The sequence below is a fragment of the Humulus lupulus genome, chromosome 2 (genome assembly GCF_963169125.1).
Source record: "Humulus lupulus chromosome 2, drHumLupu1.1, whole genome shotgun sequence".
Taxonomy (NCBI): Eukaryota; Viridiplantae; Streptophyta; class Magnoliopsida; order Rosales; family Cannabaceae; genus Humulus; species Humulus lupulus.
In genome coordinates, this window is record NC_084794.1 from 66,775,196 (window position 1) to 66,794,621 (window position 19,426).

At 38.0% G+C, this 19,426-nt stretch overlaps 2 protein-coding genes across 2 annotated transcripts; one reads left to right on the forward strand and one right to left on the reverse strand.

The window, feature by feature from the left end:
• Positions 1 to 7,791: 7,791 nt before the first annotated feature.
• LOC133816082 (pentatricopeptide repeat-containing protein At5g15300) lies at positions 7,792 to 9,667 on the forward strand. The gene has a single exon (XM_062248765.1). The coding sequence runs from the start codon at positions 7,845 to 7,847 to the stop codon at positions 9,528 to 9,530; it is 1,686 nt and encodes a 561-aa protein (XP_062104749.1). The 5' UTR covers positions 7,792 to 7,844; the 3' UTR covers positions 9,531 to 9,667.
• Positions 9,668 to 15,415: 5,748 nt separating this feature from the next.
• LOC133814366 (casparian strip membrane protein 5) lies at positions 15,416 to 16,206 on the reverse strand. The gene is made up of 3 exons (XM_062247334.1): positions 15,983 to 16,206; positions 15,750 to 15,873; positions 15,416 to 15,634 (listed from the first exon to the last, which is right to left on the reverse strand). Exons 1-3 carry the CDS (start codon positions 16,204 to 16,206, stop codon positions 15,416 to 15,418), a joined length of 567 nt encoding a protein of 188 aa, XP_062103318.1.
• Between the last annotated feature and the right edge of the window lie 3,220 nt (positions 16,207 to 19,426).

Sequence of the window (19,426 nt, forward strand, 5' to 3'; positions counted from 1 at the left end):
ATGACCAGAGCTGGAATAGAGTTACTGGTGGGTCAGTTGGCCAACATTATGTTACAGTCAACTCTTTTAAAGAGGATAAAAAAATAGTTGAGTGACCCACTGTTGGAAAAAAATAGAGGGGATGTCCTAGCTGGAATATCTAAGGACTATACAGTGTCAAGCATGAGTTTATTGAGGTATAAGGGTCAGATTTTTGTTCCAATGGACACTAGGATTAAACATGAGATTCTGGACGAATCTCATATTACCCCTTATTCTCTACATCTAGGCACCATGAAGATGTACCAGGATCTGAAAGCTGTATATTGGTGGCCTGGGATGAAGAGAGACATAACTTAGTACGTGGCAAAGTGCCTGACCTGTTAGCAGGTCAAGGCAGAGTATCAGATAACCAGTAAGTCTATTATAGCCTTTGGGTATTCCAGAGTGGAAGTAGGAGGACATCACGATGGATTTCATGGTGGGATTGCCCAAGATAGTGGGACGGTATGATTCAATCTGGGTCATTATGAACCGATATATGAAGTTAGATCGCTTTCTACCAGTGAGGATGAACGATACAGTTGATAAGTATGTAGATCTCTATGTGAGAGAGATAGTATGCCTTCATGAGATTTCGAGGTCTATCCTATCGGATAGGGACCCTATCTTTACTTCCAAGTTTTGGGGAAGTATACAGAAGGTGATGAGTACATAGCTAAAGTTCAGTACAACTTACCATCATCAGACTGATGGTGAATCAGAGAGGATTATTCAGATATTGGAGGACATGATGAGAGCATGTATATTGGACTTTGAAGGATCATGGAATGAATATTTGCCTCTAATTGAGATTTCTATAATGACAGCTACCAGTTGACTATTGGAGTGGCACCTTATGAGATGTTGTATGGTAGGAAATGTAGATCGCTCATTCACTGGGATGAGATGGGTGAGAGGAAATATTCGGGTCTTGAGGTAGTTCAGAGGACCCCTAAGGATATTGAAAAGATTACAGCTTGGATGCTCGCTTCTTAGAGTAGACAGAAAAGTTATGTTGATCTGAAATGCAGGAACGTGGAGTTCCAAGTGGGAGACTGTGTCTTCCTTAGAGTTTCACCATGGAAATGGGTGAAGAAATTTGGGAAATAGGGCAAGTTGAGCCCTATATTTGTAGGACCGTTTGAAATCCTACAGAGGATCGGTCAGGTGGCCTATAGATTGACCTTACCTTCAGCACTGTTGGTCGTACACAATGTATTTCATATTTCCATGTTGAGGAAACATGTATTAGATGAGACTCATTTGTTAAGATATGAGGATCTGGAACTGGAGGCAGAGTTATCCTATGAGGAATAGCCAATTCAGATTTTAACAGGAAGGACAAAGTCCTAAGGAACAAAGCCATACCTTTAGTTAGGGTATTATAGAGGAACAACAAGGTTGAGGAAGCGACCTAAGAGCTAGAGTTAGATATTCAGGGTCTATATCCCGAGCTGTTCAGGTAAAATTTCGAGGACAAAATTCTTGTAAGGAATGGATAGTTGAAACGCCACAAATTACCTAATAAGGCTTAGGGCCTTGATTAAGGGGTCAGGATGGCAAATTATGGAAATTATGTGTATATGTGATATATATGTATATCATTATATGATTATGCGAGTTATATTATAATATGACTTGATATGCATGTTTAGGTGTATTAAATATGCATGTGGGCTCGTTTCTGATTAAAAGGCCAATTTTTTTTAAATTGGCCTGTTATGGGTATATTTTGCATATATGTGATATATGTGTGAGACCACATCATTATGTGGATATATTTGGGTTACTCAGCACGAGACGATTCTAGGGAGCAAGTTAGCAGGAAAGTCACAACAGGACCAATACTTGACTCGGGGTGAGTCAAGGGGGAATTTTTGGTATTTAATACATTACCGGGATATTGGGTAATGGTAATGAATGTTTGAGGATATATTTGGAGTTAGTGAGATCAAGAGGGAGTTCTGGGAATTTTGACTATTTTACCCACATGGGCGTTTTTGGGGTACCCCGAACCTTGGGATTTACTTAAGATTACTTAAGCTTGAAGTAACATGACAGAAACAGAAACACGTTCAAACACTCTCTCTCTCTGTCTCTACCATTCTCCTTTTTGATGCTCGATAGCATTTTCGAAGGAAACTCGAGTTTTAGGGCTCGGATTCAAGCAAGGTTAGAGTCATAACGATTCTAGGGAAGATTAGAAGCTTGATAGCCGGAGGGTTTAGCTAGGAAACTATTTAATCAGAGGTAATCCAAGCTTTAAGTTCTGAGTTTCTTAAGTTTGATTGGATTTTTGTGTTTTGATGAGTTTTTATTCATTTGTAATTCGGGTTTTGTTGCCTGGGATGTACTGATGATGTTCTGGGATTGAATTACGAGCTTGGGTACTGTTTGGATAGTTTTTGGAGGGATTTGGCTTGAGGAAAACAGAGAACAATCAGAATCTTCATGTCGAGTGGACGAAGGAGAAGCAAGTGCCTCTAGGCTATTTGAGTCGCGGTGCTTGTTAGGGCGTGCCGCAGTGCAGGTGCAGGCAGGGATAAGGCTTAGGCCTCTGACTTGAGCGGATCGCAGCTCAAATGCTTGGGGGCCGCGGTGCTTAAGTGATTTTGGGCCTTGGGGAGGTTTTGAGTGAGGGAACTCAAACCTAAGGGCTCGGGATCCATCCTACTACCCTGTTTAGTAGGGTTCGATGTCCTGAAGGCTAGGACTTGGTTCGGAAGCCTTTATTTACTCGTTTTTTTTATGGGATTCTATACTTGGTTATGACTAGGTTATCGCTAGGAGCTCAAAATTGGGATCATGCTCGAGGGTCGTTCATTCGTAACATGTACTTGAACCAAAGGTAACAAAACTGCACTCGTATGTGATACATGTGATTATGGCTTGGTCCGAATTGTTAAACAGGAGGATGAATAGGCATGAACGCCTGAAAATGTGAATGATTATGATTCTGCTTTTTTGCATTATCTGGATGATAAAGACTTGACTTATGAGTCAAGGACAGCAATAGCGTGGTCGAAAAGAAATGACTTATAAGTCAAGGGAGGCAATAACGCGCTAAGCGCTGGTTGTTTTGGTTAGGCTAACCAGGAGCGCATCGTACGCTTGTCTGGCCTATTGGTTGTGGAAAACTCAGCGCCAGGTACGTTGGGCCAGCTCTAAGGCTGGTTATATAGAGTAGGGGAGCACACGGGTCGGGCTTTCGGGTGCATCAGCATCCGGTTTTGTGGGTCCCGAGTGGGAAAATAGGGTACTGAACCCGGTTCGAAGTTTTTTGTTTTTTTGGGTGATTTCGAGTTTCGAGTAGGGTTTGGTCAGGTGGGATTGGTCCAAAATTAGGATTTGGGCTGAAAATGGGCTTTGGTAAAATTTCAAAAATACCATTTTTTGACACTTCTTTAGTTTTTTTTACTTTTCACATGTTTTTTTTTAACTTTGTTATTAATTTGGTAATGTTGATTTTTTACAAATTGGGCCTTGGTAAATTTTTTTGAAAAATACATTAATTTTTTCGAAAATTAATTTTTTTTAATTATGTTCTGGTTCGAGTGTAACCCAAACCCGTGTGGCCTTAGTTTCAATACCCGAACCCGACCCCGACCAGAACCATGTCGGGTTCGGACCGGATTTCACCCGAGTTCGACGAGTTTTTCAAAAAATTAGGTTTTTAGGTTGCGGGTTTTCGGGTCAAATGTTCACCCTTAATATAGAGGATAGGGTGAAGGGCCCCGAGGTGACTTATTAGTCACATATCCTGGAGTTGGGCCCGGACTTGACTTATAAGTCAAGGAACGACATTAGCACACTGAGTGTTGGTCGAAAGCATTGACTTATAAGTCAAGGGCATCGATAGTGTGCTGAGCGCTGGTCGATATGGTTATGCCTAATCAGGAGTGTGATATAGGCTTGACCGACATACTGGTCGTGGAAAGCTAAGGTGTCAGGTACGTTAGGCCAGCTCTAAGGCTAGTTATACAGAGGATAAGGAAAATGGCCCCAGGGAGACTTATTAGTTCCCTATCCTAGAGCGTTGAGCCCCAGTATGATTTATTAATCATGTATTAGGGCACTAAGCCCCAGTATGATTCATTAATCATGTATTTTGGGCAACGATCCTTGGTATGATTCATTGATCATTTATCTTTAGCTATTGGCCCCATATGATGTTGTAGTCATTTATATGAATGGTATGCATGCATGAGTAGGGTTATTACTGCTAGGCATGCTTATTATGATTTGGTAATGTGTTATTAACTGCTTATGAGCATGTTTAAGTTTTCTTGCTGAGCCTTGTCTCATGGGTACTTTGTGGTGCAGGTAAGGGGAAAAGAAAGCTAGACCATCCCTGAGTTGGAAAGCTTCGGTGACGATGTGTGCATATGTGGCTGCTCGACCACCACAGCTGGAGTTTCTCAGAGGCACTAGAGTCAAACCCTATTTTGCTGCTTAGATTGGCGGGTTGTAACTTTCAATTGTAATTAACCTTTTTAAATGTTAGATTGGGATCCCATGTATGGAAGTAAATGTTTTTTTGTGAAATGGTTGTACCTTTTGACCAAATTTGTTTAACCCTAAACCATTAATCACGTTTAGTTACACGGTTATAGTCAAATGACTCGTTTAGCGAGTCTAGCACTATTTAAAATACACTGTAACGGTCCCTGAGTAGTAGGGCGTTACAAATACCATTTATCAATTTGACACCAATTTGTCATAATTAGTAAATTTTCCCGGAATTCTATTTTCTTCTCTAAATTCCACATCTTAGTAAAATTGTCCAAAATTGATACAAAATAATTTTGACAATCCTAATTGATAATTAAATCAACTAATCGAGACTATCTATATGATTTAATCAAAGGCATTGTGGGGACCATGGACCCATGAATTCAAGCTCCAATAAGTTACCATAAAATTATTATCGAATAATTTCACAACCTTATTAATTTCTCGTGACTCCACTAAAGACTCAAAATTGCACTCTTGAACTCATATTATGCTTTACACCTGATGTAAATACATTATCTATTGTTACAACCATAATTTGTCATTCAATCCTCTATAGATGATCTACAACTGAGTCAAGTACAAATTACCATTTTACACCTCATTGTATCTTATCCTTAAATACCACAAAGCTCCTTATAAATGATATTTCCATGAACTTTAATCACAGAAATGAATATTCAATCATTTAACTCGTTGAACCAAGTTATAAGGTGATCATCATTTCACTTCTTGCTAGAAGTATTAACACCCCCACTCAATTATACTACCAGGTCTCCAAGATGTAAGTATGGGTTAGTCCATAGGGTAAGCTGGTAACGAACAAATAAAATGACTTGAATAATACAATCAGTTAGAATACTAACAACTCAGAATTGAGATGTAATTGACCTATGGTCAACTTTATGATATGACAATATTAGATAATAATAGTACATTTATTTATATATCTAAAGTCAATATCAGTTCAGTCTGATGTAACAAATACATTCAATCTTATCTACTTTGCTAATGTTCTGAAAAGAACATAACACTAAAATGTGTAAGTAGATTACATCGTACATTGACTAGTCAGTGTAAATCATGTGCGCAGACTAATCTTAGGACTAACTTATTTTGAACATATAATCATATTTATATTTCATTATGATTACATCACTATTAATATGATTAGATATATGCTCGGGATTTAATAGAAGTTTATATTAAACAAATAATCATGAAAATAAAACAAGTGAGCAAAGTGATTGACCAAATCAAAAATAGATTATATTTTTTTATTAATAATAAAATGAGATTATAAAAAAATTGAGTTTTAATCAGGGCATAAAATCCCAAAATAGTTTTCTTGTTGTGTTGAATAAAGGAAAAGAACAATTACTATTGTCTTTATTTTGTTCCCCCTTTGGCTTATTGATAGATAAAAAGGGGGAGTAAGGGTTGGGACTTATTTTGATGTTTAGATGTTAAACTTTGTTAAGTTAACATTATATGAGTTATTGGTTATATGCTTGATATCTCTTTCGCAGGGGGAGTTGTTATTAAACTCAATTGGTATATTAACTAATATGATGCGCAAGAACTCTTAAATAGTTGTTAAAATGATTTGTCTAACAAGTTATCATAGGGGGAGATTGGAAAAACCATGATTGACTAACTTAATTTAGATAAAGTATTTTTACAAATCATGAAGAAATTTGATGTGAATATCTTGTTTAATGTGTGAATTAATTTGTGAAAATTATAATTGAGATTGAAATCTTGAATTGGCTATCCATAATTTGAATATCTTAATTATACTGAATATATTAAACATTTTTATGACTTTTATATGGTAAATTTGATTTTATTGGAAGAATATTATATTTGACTTACAAGTATTTTCAGGAATTAAGTAATTATGGATGAGAAAAATTCGGAATGAACTTGGCCAAGAAGAATGACATAATTCGTTACAATCTGACTCATCAATAGATCACGACGTCTAGACAATTTCCTAATCTATTTGGACAAAACTCAACAAGCTGTCAAATTTTTTCCAAATTTAGAAATCTTGGAAATCTTTTCTGACTAAGCACAAATCCTGTGACGTTGGCCATGGGTATCTTTTTATCTATAAATACTAGCCAAAGCCTTTTCAAAACTTCACCTCTCTCAATAGAATTATTTGAAAAATAATTGTGTTATTTTGGAGAGCTTTTATTGTGTAAAGATTGAGTTGTTCACCTCAATCTTTGTTCAAGTGTTGTGTGCATTTTGTATCTATCTTGTTCTTTGTTTAATAGGTGATACACATTGTGAATGTGATAAGCAATCTTCGGGAAAATTTTGTTCCAAGTCTCACTTCGGGAGGAAGAGAGCACTCACTGATCTTTGAAGGGATTTCAAAAGACTCAATGTTTCATCAAAACTAGATTTGTAGAGAGAAATACAACAAGATTGCGGAAATAATTTAAGAGGGGGTCTTATGTTATTTAAGTCAATAGTGTCACTTCGGGTGGCACTGGCATTCTTGGGCTAACATTAAGCTCCCAATTTTTTTTTTCTTTACGACAAAAGTATCCAAGTTCAAATTTTAGTTGCAGCATTGGTACCTACTGTCACCATCTAAAAGCAAAATTAACGACAGGTACCAACAACACAACTAAAAGTTGATCTTAGGTACTTTTGTCGTAAAAAAAACTTGGATAAGTTTATAAATTCACAATTTCAAATTTAATAATAAACCATTAAAATCAAAAGAAAGATCTCCAAAACTATTTTATTTTTAAAAGTTGTGATAAAAATAAAATTTTATTTTGATTGTATTAAAACAATATTTTAAGATAAATAAAATTAAGAGGTCTAATATCTCAATATGAGTTCAAAATTTTAACTTTGTTTCTTTTAGAGAAATTGACTAATTGATAAAAATTAATTTATTTTGTGCATATTTTGAATGCACATATCATTTTTTTTTTATTTTACTTTAGATAAAATATACAAAATAACGAAATAAATACAAGTATTTGTAGCATAACAAAAATTTGCTCCTCATCATTAATGTCTTTTTTTTTAAGCAATGGTCATTAGTATGTTTGTTCACCGGAATTGTCATCTTTTACCGCTTTGAATTATTCATGTTCTACTACTATTTTGTTGCCAATTGTAGTTGATGATTTCACTCCCCAGAAAAGAGTACGACATTTCGTTTTGAGACTAAAAACAACACGTGCGAAGTCTTATAAATGCTTAGAACCATTTATTTCTTTATTTATTAATAGAAGTATATATGAGGAATTAATATGAAAACGTGAAACGACATATTCTAAATGCTCAGAAACGTAACAAACGACAGGAGCATTCATCGTCACAAGAGGTCCGGCCTGTGGCAGAGATGTACAAATGCCCGACTCCTCAAACAAGTCCACGCTTCCATGCTTGTCAATGGTTTCAATTCAAATGCTTCTGCTCTCAGAGAATTCATTTTCGCCGCTGCTGTCTCCATTTCATGCACCATTGACTATGCTCACCAAGTGTTTGCTTCTATTACCGAACCAGATGCCTTTATGTGGAACACCATTATCAGAGGCTCAGCTAGGAGTGGGAATCCCTTAAATGCTATTTCGTTATATAGCCAGATGGAAAGCCAGTATTTTACACCTGATTGCTTCACGTTTCCGTATCTGTTCAAGGCCTGCACTAAGCTTTCTTGGGTAAAGATGGGTTTTGGGATTCATGGGAAGGTTGTGACGTTCGGGTTTGAATCCAACAAGTTTGTTAGGAATGCCCTTATTCACTTTCATGCAAATTGTGGGGATTTGAGTGTTGCAACTGCTCTTTTTGATCATTCTGCGGAAAGGGATGTTGTAGCGTGGTCGGCCTTGACTGCAGGATACGCCAGACGAGGCAATCTTGATATTGCTAGACAGCTTTTTGATCGAATGCCTGTACGAGATTTGGTTTCTTGGAACGTGATGATAACTGGGTATGCAAAGCAAGGAGAAATGGAAAATGCGAGGAGGCTTTTCGATGAGGTTCCTAGAAGGGATGTCGTGACTTGGAATGCAGTAATTGCAGGGTACGTAAGTTGTGGTTCTAATATGAAAGCATTGGAGATGTTTGAAGAAATGAGAAGTGTTGGGGAACAGCCTGATGAAGTGACAATGCTCAGTCTCTTGTCTGCTTGTACCGGTGACGGAGACTTAGATGTTGGCCAAAAGATACACAGCTCTCTTTTGGAGAAGGGTTCAGGAAATTTAAGCATTCTACTAGGAAATGCGCTAATTGATATGTATGCAAAGTGCGGGAGTATCCAAAGGGCACTTGAAGTGTTTGAAGGGATGACTAACAAAGATGTTTCGACGTGGAATTCGGCTATAGGAGGATTGGCTTTTCATGGCCATGCTGAGGAAGCAATTAATCTGTTTAAAGACATGTTGAGGACGAAAATTAGGCCAAATGAAATCACTTTTGTTGGAGTGTTAGTTGCTTGCAGTCATGCTGGGAATGTCGAAGAGGGTAGGCGATATTTCAATCTCATGAGAAGTAAATACAAAATTGAGCCGAATATAAAACACTATGGCTGTATGGTGGACAATCTAGGCCGTGCTGGGCTGTTAAATGAAGCATTTGAGTTCGTAGAGACAATGGCTATCGATCCAAATGCCATTGTCTGGAGAACACTTCTAGGAGCTTGTCGAATACATGGCAATGTGGAGCTTGGCCGGCGCGCGAATGAGCAACTACTTCGAATGAGAACGAACGAGAGTGGAGATTATGTTCTTCTCTCCAACATATATGCTTCACAAGGAGAGTGGGGTGGGGCTGAGAAGGTAAGGAAGTCGATGGATGACAGTGGGGTGATGAAAGAGGCTGGCTTTAGTCTAATTGAAGCCAATAACATGTCTGTCAAGCAATTTTTGTTTGATTCAAAAGTTAACAAGTCTATTCGAGAAAGCAAGGATGTTAAGTCTGTTAAAACATGTGAATATGTAGCAAAATCGTATACTACTTGAGAAGCATTTCATAAAATATTGGCTTTGTCAACATGTTGCAGTGGTTTTGTATGCGAAAAATGCTATGTATGTAAGGCTCGGCTAATTTGTAACAAACGGATTAATTAATAAACTTATTATAAAAAGGCGTATTCTATTTTGAGAACTATTCTAAAATTGGTCTCAATAATACTGATTCCCCATATACTAGTTGAGTACTTATTCAAGTCAATAATTCAACTACCACTATGCACGCATATAAGTGAGTTAAACCAGTACTTATAAAGGGACGGAAGCGTTCAAATATAATTAGAATATGAGGGAATTATATATTATGAATAACAAATAATAATGCTATGTTTTAAAGCGTCATAGAAGTTAAACTAGTGGGAATCTTTCTGTTTTCTTCTATTAATTTCTTTATTCAAATTAGCCAACTCAAAATGGATATAATTATGCCAACATTGCAAAAAGTAAAAGACCTTTTTAGATTAATAGTTTTGTTTTCTTGTATCATCTCTGTACGTCCCTTATATATGTCAATTAATTTTCGGTTTTGGCGGTATCTCTACTGGTTAGATTCCTTATATATATTATATATCTTCTTGCATATATATTGATACATATGTAAAGTGCTCCAAGTTTCCACCTGATAATGTATGTAACGACTAAAGACAGCTAACAATAAACTTAAGATATAATTAATTAATGTATATATAATTGTAAGTTGATAACTTGCTATAAATTATCCTTAATAAATTAATTAATAATATATCTTTCTCATCTTATTAATTAATTAATAAAAAATAAAAAGAAAAAGCGTGCAGCTCATCTTTCTCGCTGCCATGGCGCGGAGACGAAAACTTGTGCAGAAGCTTGTTCAGCAAGAAGCTAGGCAGGAGCTCCCTTCATCCAATGAAGATTCAGCTGTCTTGCCTCCGTCCGGGATGGATAGCGAGTCTGTTGCAGTAGAGAATATGGCTTTAGAGATCCCTGAGAAAGCTGGTAAGGAGGTGATAGCTCCCTCTCAGGTAATCAATCTACTCCTGAGTTAAGTTCCTCATCGTGGGCGGAGGAGGTAGAGACCTAATCATTCCAAGAAGCTGCTAAGGAAACCTGGTCTCGATTTAGGGATTCTCTGCCTTCACATGGGTGTACAAAATTGCAATTCAAGGAATCTCTTCAGAAGGATGGTCAAAAAATTGCTCAGTTGGATTTTGAGGAAATTGCAGGAGAAGCCTCATTTTGGAAGTCTCATTGATTTGTGTGGTTATTGGTGCTAATCCTCCATAACCCGTTTTTGAAGGATTTATCAATCGTATTTAGGGGAAGCTAGGGGTTGAACGAGTGGCAAGAATGAATTCCAGTTTTACTATGATCAAATTCAGAGATGAAGCAACTCGTGATTTGGTCCTAGAATCAGGGGTGGTACATTTTGACAAGAAGCCAGTAATCTTAAGGCCATGGACAACTGATATTGATTCTTTGAAATTGATTAAATCAGTACCAGTTTGGATCAGGCTTCCAGATCTTGGGTTACAGTACTGGGGAATTAACTGTTTGAATGCACTGGTTAGCACAATAGGGAAACCTATAATGATAGATAAGATCACCAAAGACAGATCGATGATAAAATTTGCTCGGGTTTTAGTGGACATGGAGATATCAGAATCACTACCTCAGTATATTAGTTATATCAATGAGAGAGGTCAAGTAGTGGATCAATTGATTGACTTTGAGTGGCTACCTACGAAGTGTTCTCAATGTAAAAAGTTGGGGCATACAGCTACTTCTTGCAAGTTTGTGGATGGATTCGTTTGGAGGAAGAAGGAGGTTGTGAAAGCACCAGTAGCTGACTGTTCTGATCCTAAAGAGATTGATAGTACGTCGAAGACTGCCCAGACAACTTCAACTCACGCTCAATCAAAGGAGAAAGATGAGTCTCAACCTGAGGAGTATCCAAAGGATCAAGGGTGGGCTTATCCGAAAAAATCAGGGAATCTGAAATCAAAACATCCAGCTCCTTCCCAGAAAACAAGGAATTCATTCAGTGTTCTTCAATAACAGAAGCAGGTTCTCACTGCCCCTTCCCCGTTATTGAACTTGAATGGAAAGTTTTAACTTAATGAGCTGGAATGTTAGAGGGTTAAATAAGAGGAATAAGCAGTTATCCATTTTAGATATCTGCAAGTTGAATAAAATTGGTATTGGGGCTCTTCTAGAAACTAAAATTAAAGGAGAGAGAATTAAGGAGGTTATGAGTTCTAGTTTTCTGGGTTGGGACTTCTATAGTAGTTTGGGTTTGGAGGGTAGAATTCTTTTAATTTGGAAGGCCTGCTGGGTTAAAATAGAAGTAATAAAGGATCATGTTCAATTTCTCCACTGTAAGGTTCGGCTTTGGGTTACAAACCAAACTTTTTGCCTAACAGTTGTTTATGGCTCTAACCAGCTGGAGGCCAGGAGATTTCTTTGGTCGGAGCTATCCAATTTAACTTTCCCAGTTAAGCCTTGGTTAGTTGTAGGTGATTTCAATGCTGTCTTTGACTCAGCAGATCGAATGGGAGGTAAGGCTATATCAATAAAAGAGTTTGAAGATGCAAGACAATGGCTTGATCTTGGTATAGTGGAAGAAATGAAGATTATGGGTTCGTTTTATACATGGTCGAACAATCAAGATGGGAGCAACCGTATATTTTCCTAGTTAGACAGAGTGTTCTTTAATGAGGATTGGCTTGATTCATTTCCTAATGTCAGTGCATAGCGAATTGGGAGGTAGTTTCAGATCATTGTGCTATAATATTGAAGCATATTCCAGTCCAGAAAGAGAGCTTGCGACCATTTCGATTCTACAATATGTGGACTGGCCATCCTAATTTCAAGACAACAGTATTGACTAACTGGTATAAGCCTTTAAAGGCCGATGGTCGAGGTCTGGAGCAGATATCTTGGAAGTTGTCTCGGCTTAAGTATGAGATGAAGAGGTTTAATTGGAGGGTTATAGGAGATATTGTCAAGAAGTATGAGGAAAGCAAGAGTTTATCAACAAGCTAAATCTACTCTTTTTTCTTATCCGAATAATCAAAGCTTGAGTTCAGCTGAGAGATCCTCTTTTCTGGAATTTAAGAAACAAGAGGAAGTCTATGCTAGTTTTCTTTATCAAAAGAGTAAGATAGATTGGCTCCGGTTTGGTGATGAAAACTCATCCATGTTTTATGCTAGTATGAAGAAAAGGAAAGGCAGTAACAGAATTGTGTCTTTTGTTTCTGAAGAAGGCAGAGTAGAAGACGATTACCCAAAGGTGATTAATCATTTTATTCAACACTTTCAATCTTTCTTGGGTTGCTCTAGTACAGCTTCAGGTCATATAGATTCTTTAATAATAGACTTGGGTCCGATTTTAAACCTTGAAGACCAAGTAGAGCTGATTAAACCTCTCTCTTATCAAGATGCCAAAACAGCCATGTTTAGTATAAATGCTATTAAAAGTCCTGGTCCAGATGGGTTTGGAGCTGGTTTCTTCAAAAGTTTATGGACTGACATAGGGAAAGATGTGTCTAAAGCAGTGCTTGAGTTCTTTGACACGGGATATATTCCGAAGTTTTTGAATAGTACTATTTTAACTCTCATTCCTAAGGTTAGTCATCCTACTAATGCCACAGAGTATAGACCAATTGCTTGCTGTACTAATGCATCTCAAAAATGCTTTGTAACAGATTGACTACTATTCTTCCTAAGCTGGTCAATCAAAATCAAGGGGCTTTTGTTAAGAATAGATCTCTTGCCCATAATGTCCTTATTCTTCAAGATCTAATTAAGGGTTATAATCGCAAACAAAGTTCTCCTCGTTGCTTAATGAAGATAGATATCAGCAAAGCCTATGATTCCATTGACTGGGATTTTTTAGAGAATCTGCTAAATGCATTCAGATTCCCTGGCAGGTTCATTAGGTGGGTTCTGATCTGTCTTAGAGGCTCCTCCTATTGCTTACTCATGAATGGTCGGATCCAAGGCAGTTTTAAGGGTGGTAAAGGGCTTCGTCAAGGTGATCCTATCTCTCCCTTGCTCTTTGTTCTAGTGATGGAATATCTTACTCGAGCCCTTCATGAGGCTTCTAAGGATAAAAAATTCAGATTCCACCCTTTATGCAAACCTTTGAATATTATTAACCTTTGCTTTGCGGATGATTTACTTCTTGTTCGCAAAGCTCATGCTAATTCTATTCAGATTATTCAAAAGTCTTTTGAAGCCTTCTCTGCTGCATCTAGTCTGTACATTAACAATTTCAAGTCCCGAATATATTTTGGAGGCATTTCAGGCTCAAAGAAAGCTTCTCTGCTGAATCTATCTAAAATGACAGAAGGGTCTTTCCCTTTGGTTTATCCTGGCATGCCGTTGAGACCTACCAAATGGAAGGCTATGGACTGTGATATCATTCTTACAAAAATAAGGCAAAGATTACATGGTTGGGCCAGTAGAAATTTGTCCTATGCTGGTCGTGTGCAACTTATCCATTCTGTCTTGTTGGGGATAAGGAATTACTGGATGAGCATTTTTCTTTTGCCTCAAAGGGTCATCAAGGAGATAGATTGTCTCTACAGGAACTTTTTGTGGGGAGTTAAAGGCACCAAAAGCAAGTTTCATCTAACCTCCTGGGATCAAGTTTGCCGGCCTAAAAGTCATGGCGGTTTAGGCTTTAAAGAGGGGTCTCTCTGGAATAAAATCAACCTTGCAAAATACATTTGGGCTATCTCTTCTAAGCAGGACCTCTTATGGGTTAAATGGGTAAATTGTATCTATTTAAAAGGGGACCAGATTTGGGACTATGTTCTGCATAAAGATTCCAGCTGGTATTGGAAAAAGTTGATTAAGATGAGTAAAGCTCTGTCTAACTCGACCTTGAATGAAGCTATCATACAAGGGAAAATCCAGCAGAATAAATTGTATCCACTATCTATTCCTAGTACTCTCATTAACAATATGAAGGTTGTTTGGTGCAAACTTTTAGCGCCCAAACATAGATTCATTCTATGGCAGGTGACCAACCAGAAATTACTCACTAAGGACTTGCTGCATCATTGTCACATACCAATTACTTCACTGACTTGTCCGGTTTGTGAGTCTGAGTTGGAAAGTCACTCCCACCTCTTTTTTGACTATATAGTGTCCAAGAGAGTGCTTCAAGCTGTTGCTGTGAGGCTGGGAGATTTAATCTAGCCTGAGAAGTTTAAAGATTGGTACATCTGGCTTAATGATACCAAGAAAGGTTGCATGGCTCGGGTAGTTTCAGTTACTTTGGCTGCTTCTGTTTACTATCTTTGGCTTAATAGAAATAAATGTTGTTTTGATAGTAGTTGTTATTCTGTTTATCACTTAGATTACCTGATAAAAGCATTAGTTAAAGCTAGAGTTTCTAGCTTTAGTATTAGAGCTAAAAAGCTGACATTCAGAGAGAATTTGATGATCCCTTTTATCTCTAGTTTGTAATATAGGGGGAGTTTTTGCTCCGGCCTTTAGGTTGTTTCAGTCTGTTTGATCAATAAAATTATCATTTCTTGATAAAAAATATATATATATATATATATCGTCTTGAACATGAAACATACACACTATGTATATATATATATATATATATAAAACGTTCAATGATGACGATATATATACATGTTTTTCTGAAAGCCGAATATATAACAGATACATTTCATACGTATATCACAACAAAAGAAGAGAAATGAAAAAAATACATGAAGTAAATGGAGTCACACACAACATAATATGTATCTGGAGAAAAACTACGTACTAGCTAGCTCATGATGATCACCTATCCACAAAACGTAATAAATTAAACAAACATATATATAAACCAAATTAAATCTTAACACAAACGAGGTCTGAATCTCATGGCTCAATTACGTAGGTCGAGCAAGTGCCACGGCAGAAAGTAAGATTATGAGTATGAAGGCGGCAACACCAACGAAAGATCCGATCAAAGAACCGGAGATGCGCTCGCAGAAGGAGTTGAATTGTTGGCATATAGCGAACCAGTTGGCTGTGGTGTTTCCTTGGTGTGCTAAATATACTATAGCTGCCGATGCTGATGCTCCCGCCGTTAGAAGACCTAGCATTGCCTACGTAACACCACAAACCTAACTGAGTTAAATATTATGCTGCTACGAACTAAATTAATAGACGTCTTAATAATATGTAGAAGAAAAGTTCAGATGGTATAATTGAACTTTATACCGTGTCGAAGATGATCAAAAGTATTCTACTCTTTTGTGCGCTGCTCCGTACTATGTGTAGGATAGAAAGAGCTAGAGAAAGAACCAGATAGCCGCTCACAACGGCATTGACAACCACGAATAACCTATATTATAACAATTAAGGAGAAAGTAATTGTTAGGTTCAATATACATGGTTAATATGAATAATTAATCTTTGGGAGTAATAGGAAGAAGAAGAAGAAGAAAACATACGTAAAAGTGGGAAGGTCATCGTACTCAGCCCTGAACCGGATGAAGCGAGTGGAGAAAGGAAGTGTTTCATTGGTGGTTCCCATGGCAATTGCACTTGCCATGGTACCAACAATTCCAATAAGCCTTAGAACAAAGTCCAACATGGACAGCCCTCTGTTCACCCCTCTTCTTGAGGAGGAACCACTTTTGCCTTCACCAAGTTCCACAACGCTTTCTTTGCTCATCCTTAATTAATATACAGTAATGACCTTTTCTTTTCTTTTGGGGAAAAAGAGTTTAGTTAGTAGTACCAATTCAATAACTCTTTGATTCTCAAAAGGGTTTAATTTCTCTATAGAACTAATGAAAGGCGGCCTTGAATAATTTGCATGGTTTACATGTTCAATGAGGTGTTTATTTATAGTGTCTTCCCTTTTCATATGTACACATATATTATACTATATGCATTGACTAGTTGACAAGCCTCTCTCTCTCTCTCTCTCTCTAGAACATATATATACTATAAATGCATCATCATCACTGAGAAGAAAATATAAAACATATTCTTCATGGAACGATATATATAAAACACACCACATGATGTAACGTGACCGTACTAACTAAAAGCTTATCCTTTGTGACGTTAGTTGTATAGTATATATATATATATTTTCTAGCACTACCTGCTCATACTTGCTTTGCAAATATATTCTGAATATTCGAAACCAATTCAGCAAAGGAAAAAAGAAACGGGAAATTAAGAATATTCTAATCCAAACTCTATGAGGTGTGATGATGATGACGACCTTGTCTTTCCATGCCAACTCCACAAATAATGAACCTAAAATGAATAAAGTTTAAGAATCACATAATTAGTATTAGTGGAAAGAAAATAATACGATCTGAGTTCATATTCATTATTTAGTTTACACGTTTTGAGAGAAACTTTGGGCAAATGGGGTAGTTAGACATCTAGGTACGTACGTAGAGTATGGACCTCACCACCTCACTGGCAGTAAAGTCTGACAATTTCAATTTTTTCGAGGTTTGATCGAGTTGGTATAGCAAGATATTGCTATATCTATATAAATGTCTAGCTATAGGAGTAACTTAACCGATCCACTTATTTTTCTTCATTGTTTTTCTTGTTTTAAATCAATATGCATATTCAAATTTATAACCGCAGTAGTATGATCATTCTTTACTACTTTCAAGTTCGATCGACTATAACGTTAAACCGCGTATCTAGTCAACATGCATATAATATAAACAAAAAGTTCGTTAGACTATTACCGAATTTTGTCTTGATATTAAATTTTTACAATGATTTTTGTAAATGTAATTGGCAAATTGGGTCTCTTTTTTATTATTTTCAGTTTTTTTATTTTCAAAGTTGTGTTCTCAGAAATGATAAAAGAAAACTGTTTTTGTAGTTTAAAAAAAAAAAAGTGTTTGGTTAATGTTTTCTAAAAATAATTAACCAACCAGGTGCCTACCCAGCCTGTTGGAGCGGTAACAGACGTTGCAGCTACGGCTCAAACAATTACCCAGAACAACCAAGGGGGAAGAAGCAAGAGGAAGGGAAGTGGCGAGGGCGGCCAGAATGGTTCAAAGAAGAATAAGCCTGTGGAGAAATTCAAACCAATCTATGCAAATTACGCCGACCTCACGGATACCAGGGAGCGCATCTTCTTGGAAAATTATACCCGCCTTCCGTGGAAGAAGCCGGAGCCTCTAAAGAATCAAAGGGCGAAGAGAGACCCTTCAAAAAAATTTCGATTCCACAATGACATTGGTCACAACACTGATGACTGCAGGCACTTAAAGGATGAGATCGAGACACTCATCAGAGTCGGGCCTCTGGCTCAGTATGCCTGAAATTGAGTCACCCCTAATCATCTCGCTAGGAAAAACATTCAATCAGCTCCGGAAACCTCCGCAAATCACACCGGAACTCTGGTGAATCAGGATACCCCTCCTCCGATAACAGGGGGAGAGATAACAACCATCTCCGGAGGACCTCATCTGGCAGGAACGAGCAAAAACGCCCAGAAGAGGTATGTCAATGAGCCGAGGTCTCACAATGGAGTCGAGTTCATCTTGGAGCAACGTTAATCTAAGCAGCAATGATTGGAGAAGCAACCAATCAGTTTTACTGAAGAAGACGCCAGTCATGTCCAGTTCCTCCATAACGACCCTCTGGTCATAACTGTCCAGCTTTCCAATCGGAGATTTAGGCAGACACTGGTTGATAATGGGAGTTCTGTGAACCTACTATTCAGGTCCACACTAGAGAAAATGGGATTGTCTGTGACCGAGCTAAAGGCAACCTACAGGAATATGTATTGTCTGAGGCGATCAGCTCACTACCAGGGAGTGCTATAGCATTTCCATGAAGGTAAAATCACAACCCGGGCAGCAAACAATGGCCGTGCAGGATGGAGGCGAGGAATCCCAGGAAATCAAAGCGTATCCTGGGATGGAAGAACCTCAGCAAGTCAGTTGCAGGGGGAACCACCCCAAGTGAGGATATTGATCCCCGAATAGGTGAAGATAGATCTGAGCTCCAGGCTATTGAAGAACTCGAAGAGGTAAACATCGATCCCAAAGATGCTTCCAGGGTGGTTAAGCTTGGGAAAAATCTTGATGTTGAGAGAAAGGCGGAGCTGGTAGGATTTTTGCAAGAAAATCTAGATGTTTTTTCTTGGTCCCATGAATACATGGTAGGGATCAGCCCGAATTTCATCATGCATACGCTTAACTTGGACCAAAGCATGCCTGCAAAATCCCAGAAATAGAGGCGTCTGGGTACAACCTGTGTTGAGGCCCTAGAGGAAGTAGCTAGGCTTTTGAAATGCATTTTTATTCGTGAGGCAAAGTACCCGATCTTGGTCGGTAATCCCGTGCTGGTCCTAAAGCCAAATGGGAAATGGAGGACCTCCATCGATTTCTCAGATTTGAACAAAGCCTGTCCCAAGGATTGTTTCCCCTTACCAAGGATTGACCAATTGATGGATGCCCCGCGGGGCACGAGCTCATGTCCTTCATGGATGCATACTCTGGATATAAGCAGATCGCTATGAACCCCGCAGACCAGGAGAATACTAGCTTTATGACTCCGACCAACGTTTACTGCTATAAGGTCATGCCCTTCGGGCTGAAGAACGATGGGGCGACCTACCAGAGATTGGTCAACAGAATGTTCGCTGATCAGATCGGGAAGAACATGGAAGTGTATGTTGATGACATGCTGGTCAAGTCAAAAGCTACCGACAACCATGTTTCCGACCTGAAGGAATGTTTTGGGATCCTGAGGAAGTATAGTATGAGGTTAAACCCCCAAAAGTGTACTTTCGGAGTGGCATCAGGAAAATTTCTGGGATTCATAGTCAACACCAGGGGGATAGAGGCGAACCCCGAAAAAATCATATCGCTGCTAGAAATGCCTTCGCCCAAGTCGCATAA

What these genes read in the sequence shown, in the direction of transcription:
- LOC133814366 (XM_062247334.1), bottom strand. Translation starts at nt 16,206, where the DNA reads ATGAGCAAAGAAAGCGTTGTGGAACTTGGTGAAGGCAAAAGTGGTTCC. An exon ending in GATGACCTTCCCACTTTTAC is followed by an intron (nt 15,874 to 15,982) that starts GTATGTTTTCTT and finishes GTTATAATATAG; the next exon opens with GTTATTCGTGGTTGTCAATG. An exon ending in TTTTGATCATCTTCGACACG is followed by an intron (nt 15,635 to 15,749) that starts GTATAAAGTTCA and finishes GGTGTTACGTAG; the next exon opens with GCAATGCTAGGTCTTCTAAC.
- LOC133816082 (XM_062248765.1), top strand. Translation starts at nt 7,845, where the DNA reads ATGCTCAGAAACGTAACAAACGACAGGAGCATTCATCGTCACAAGAGG.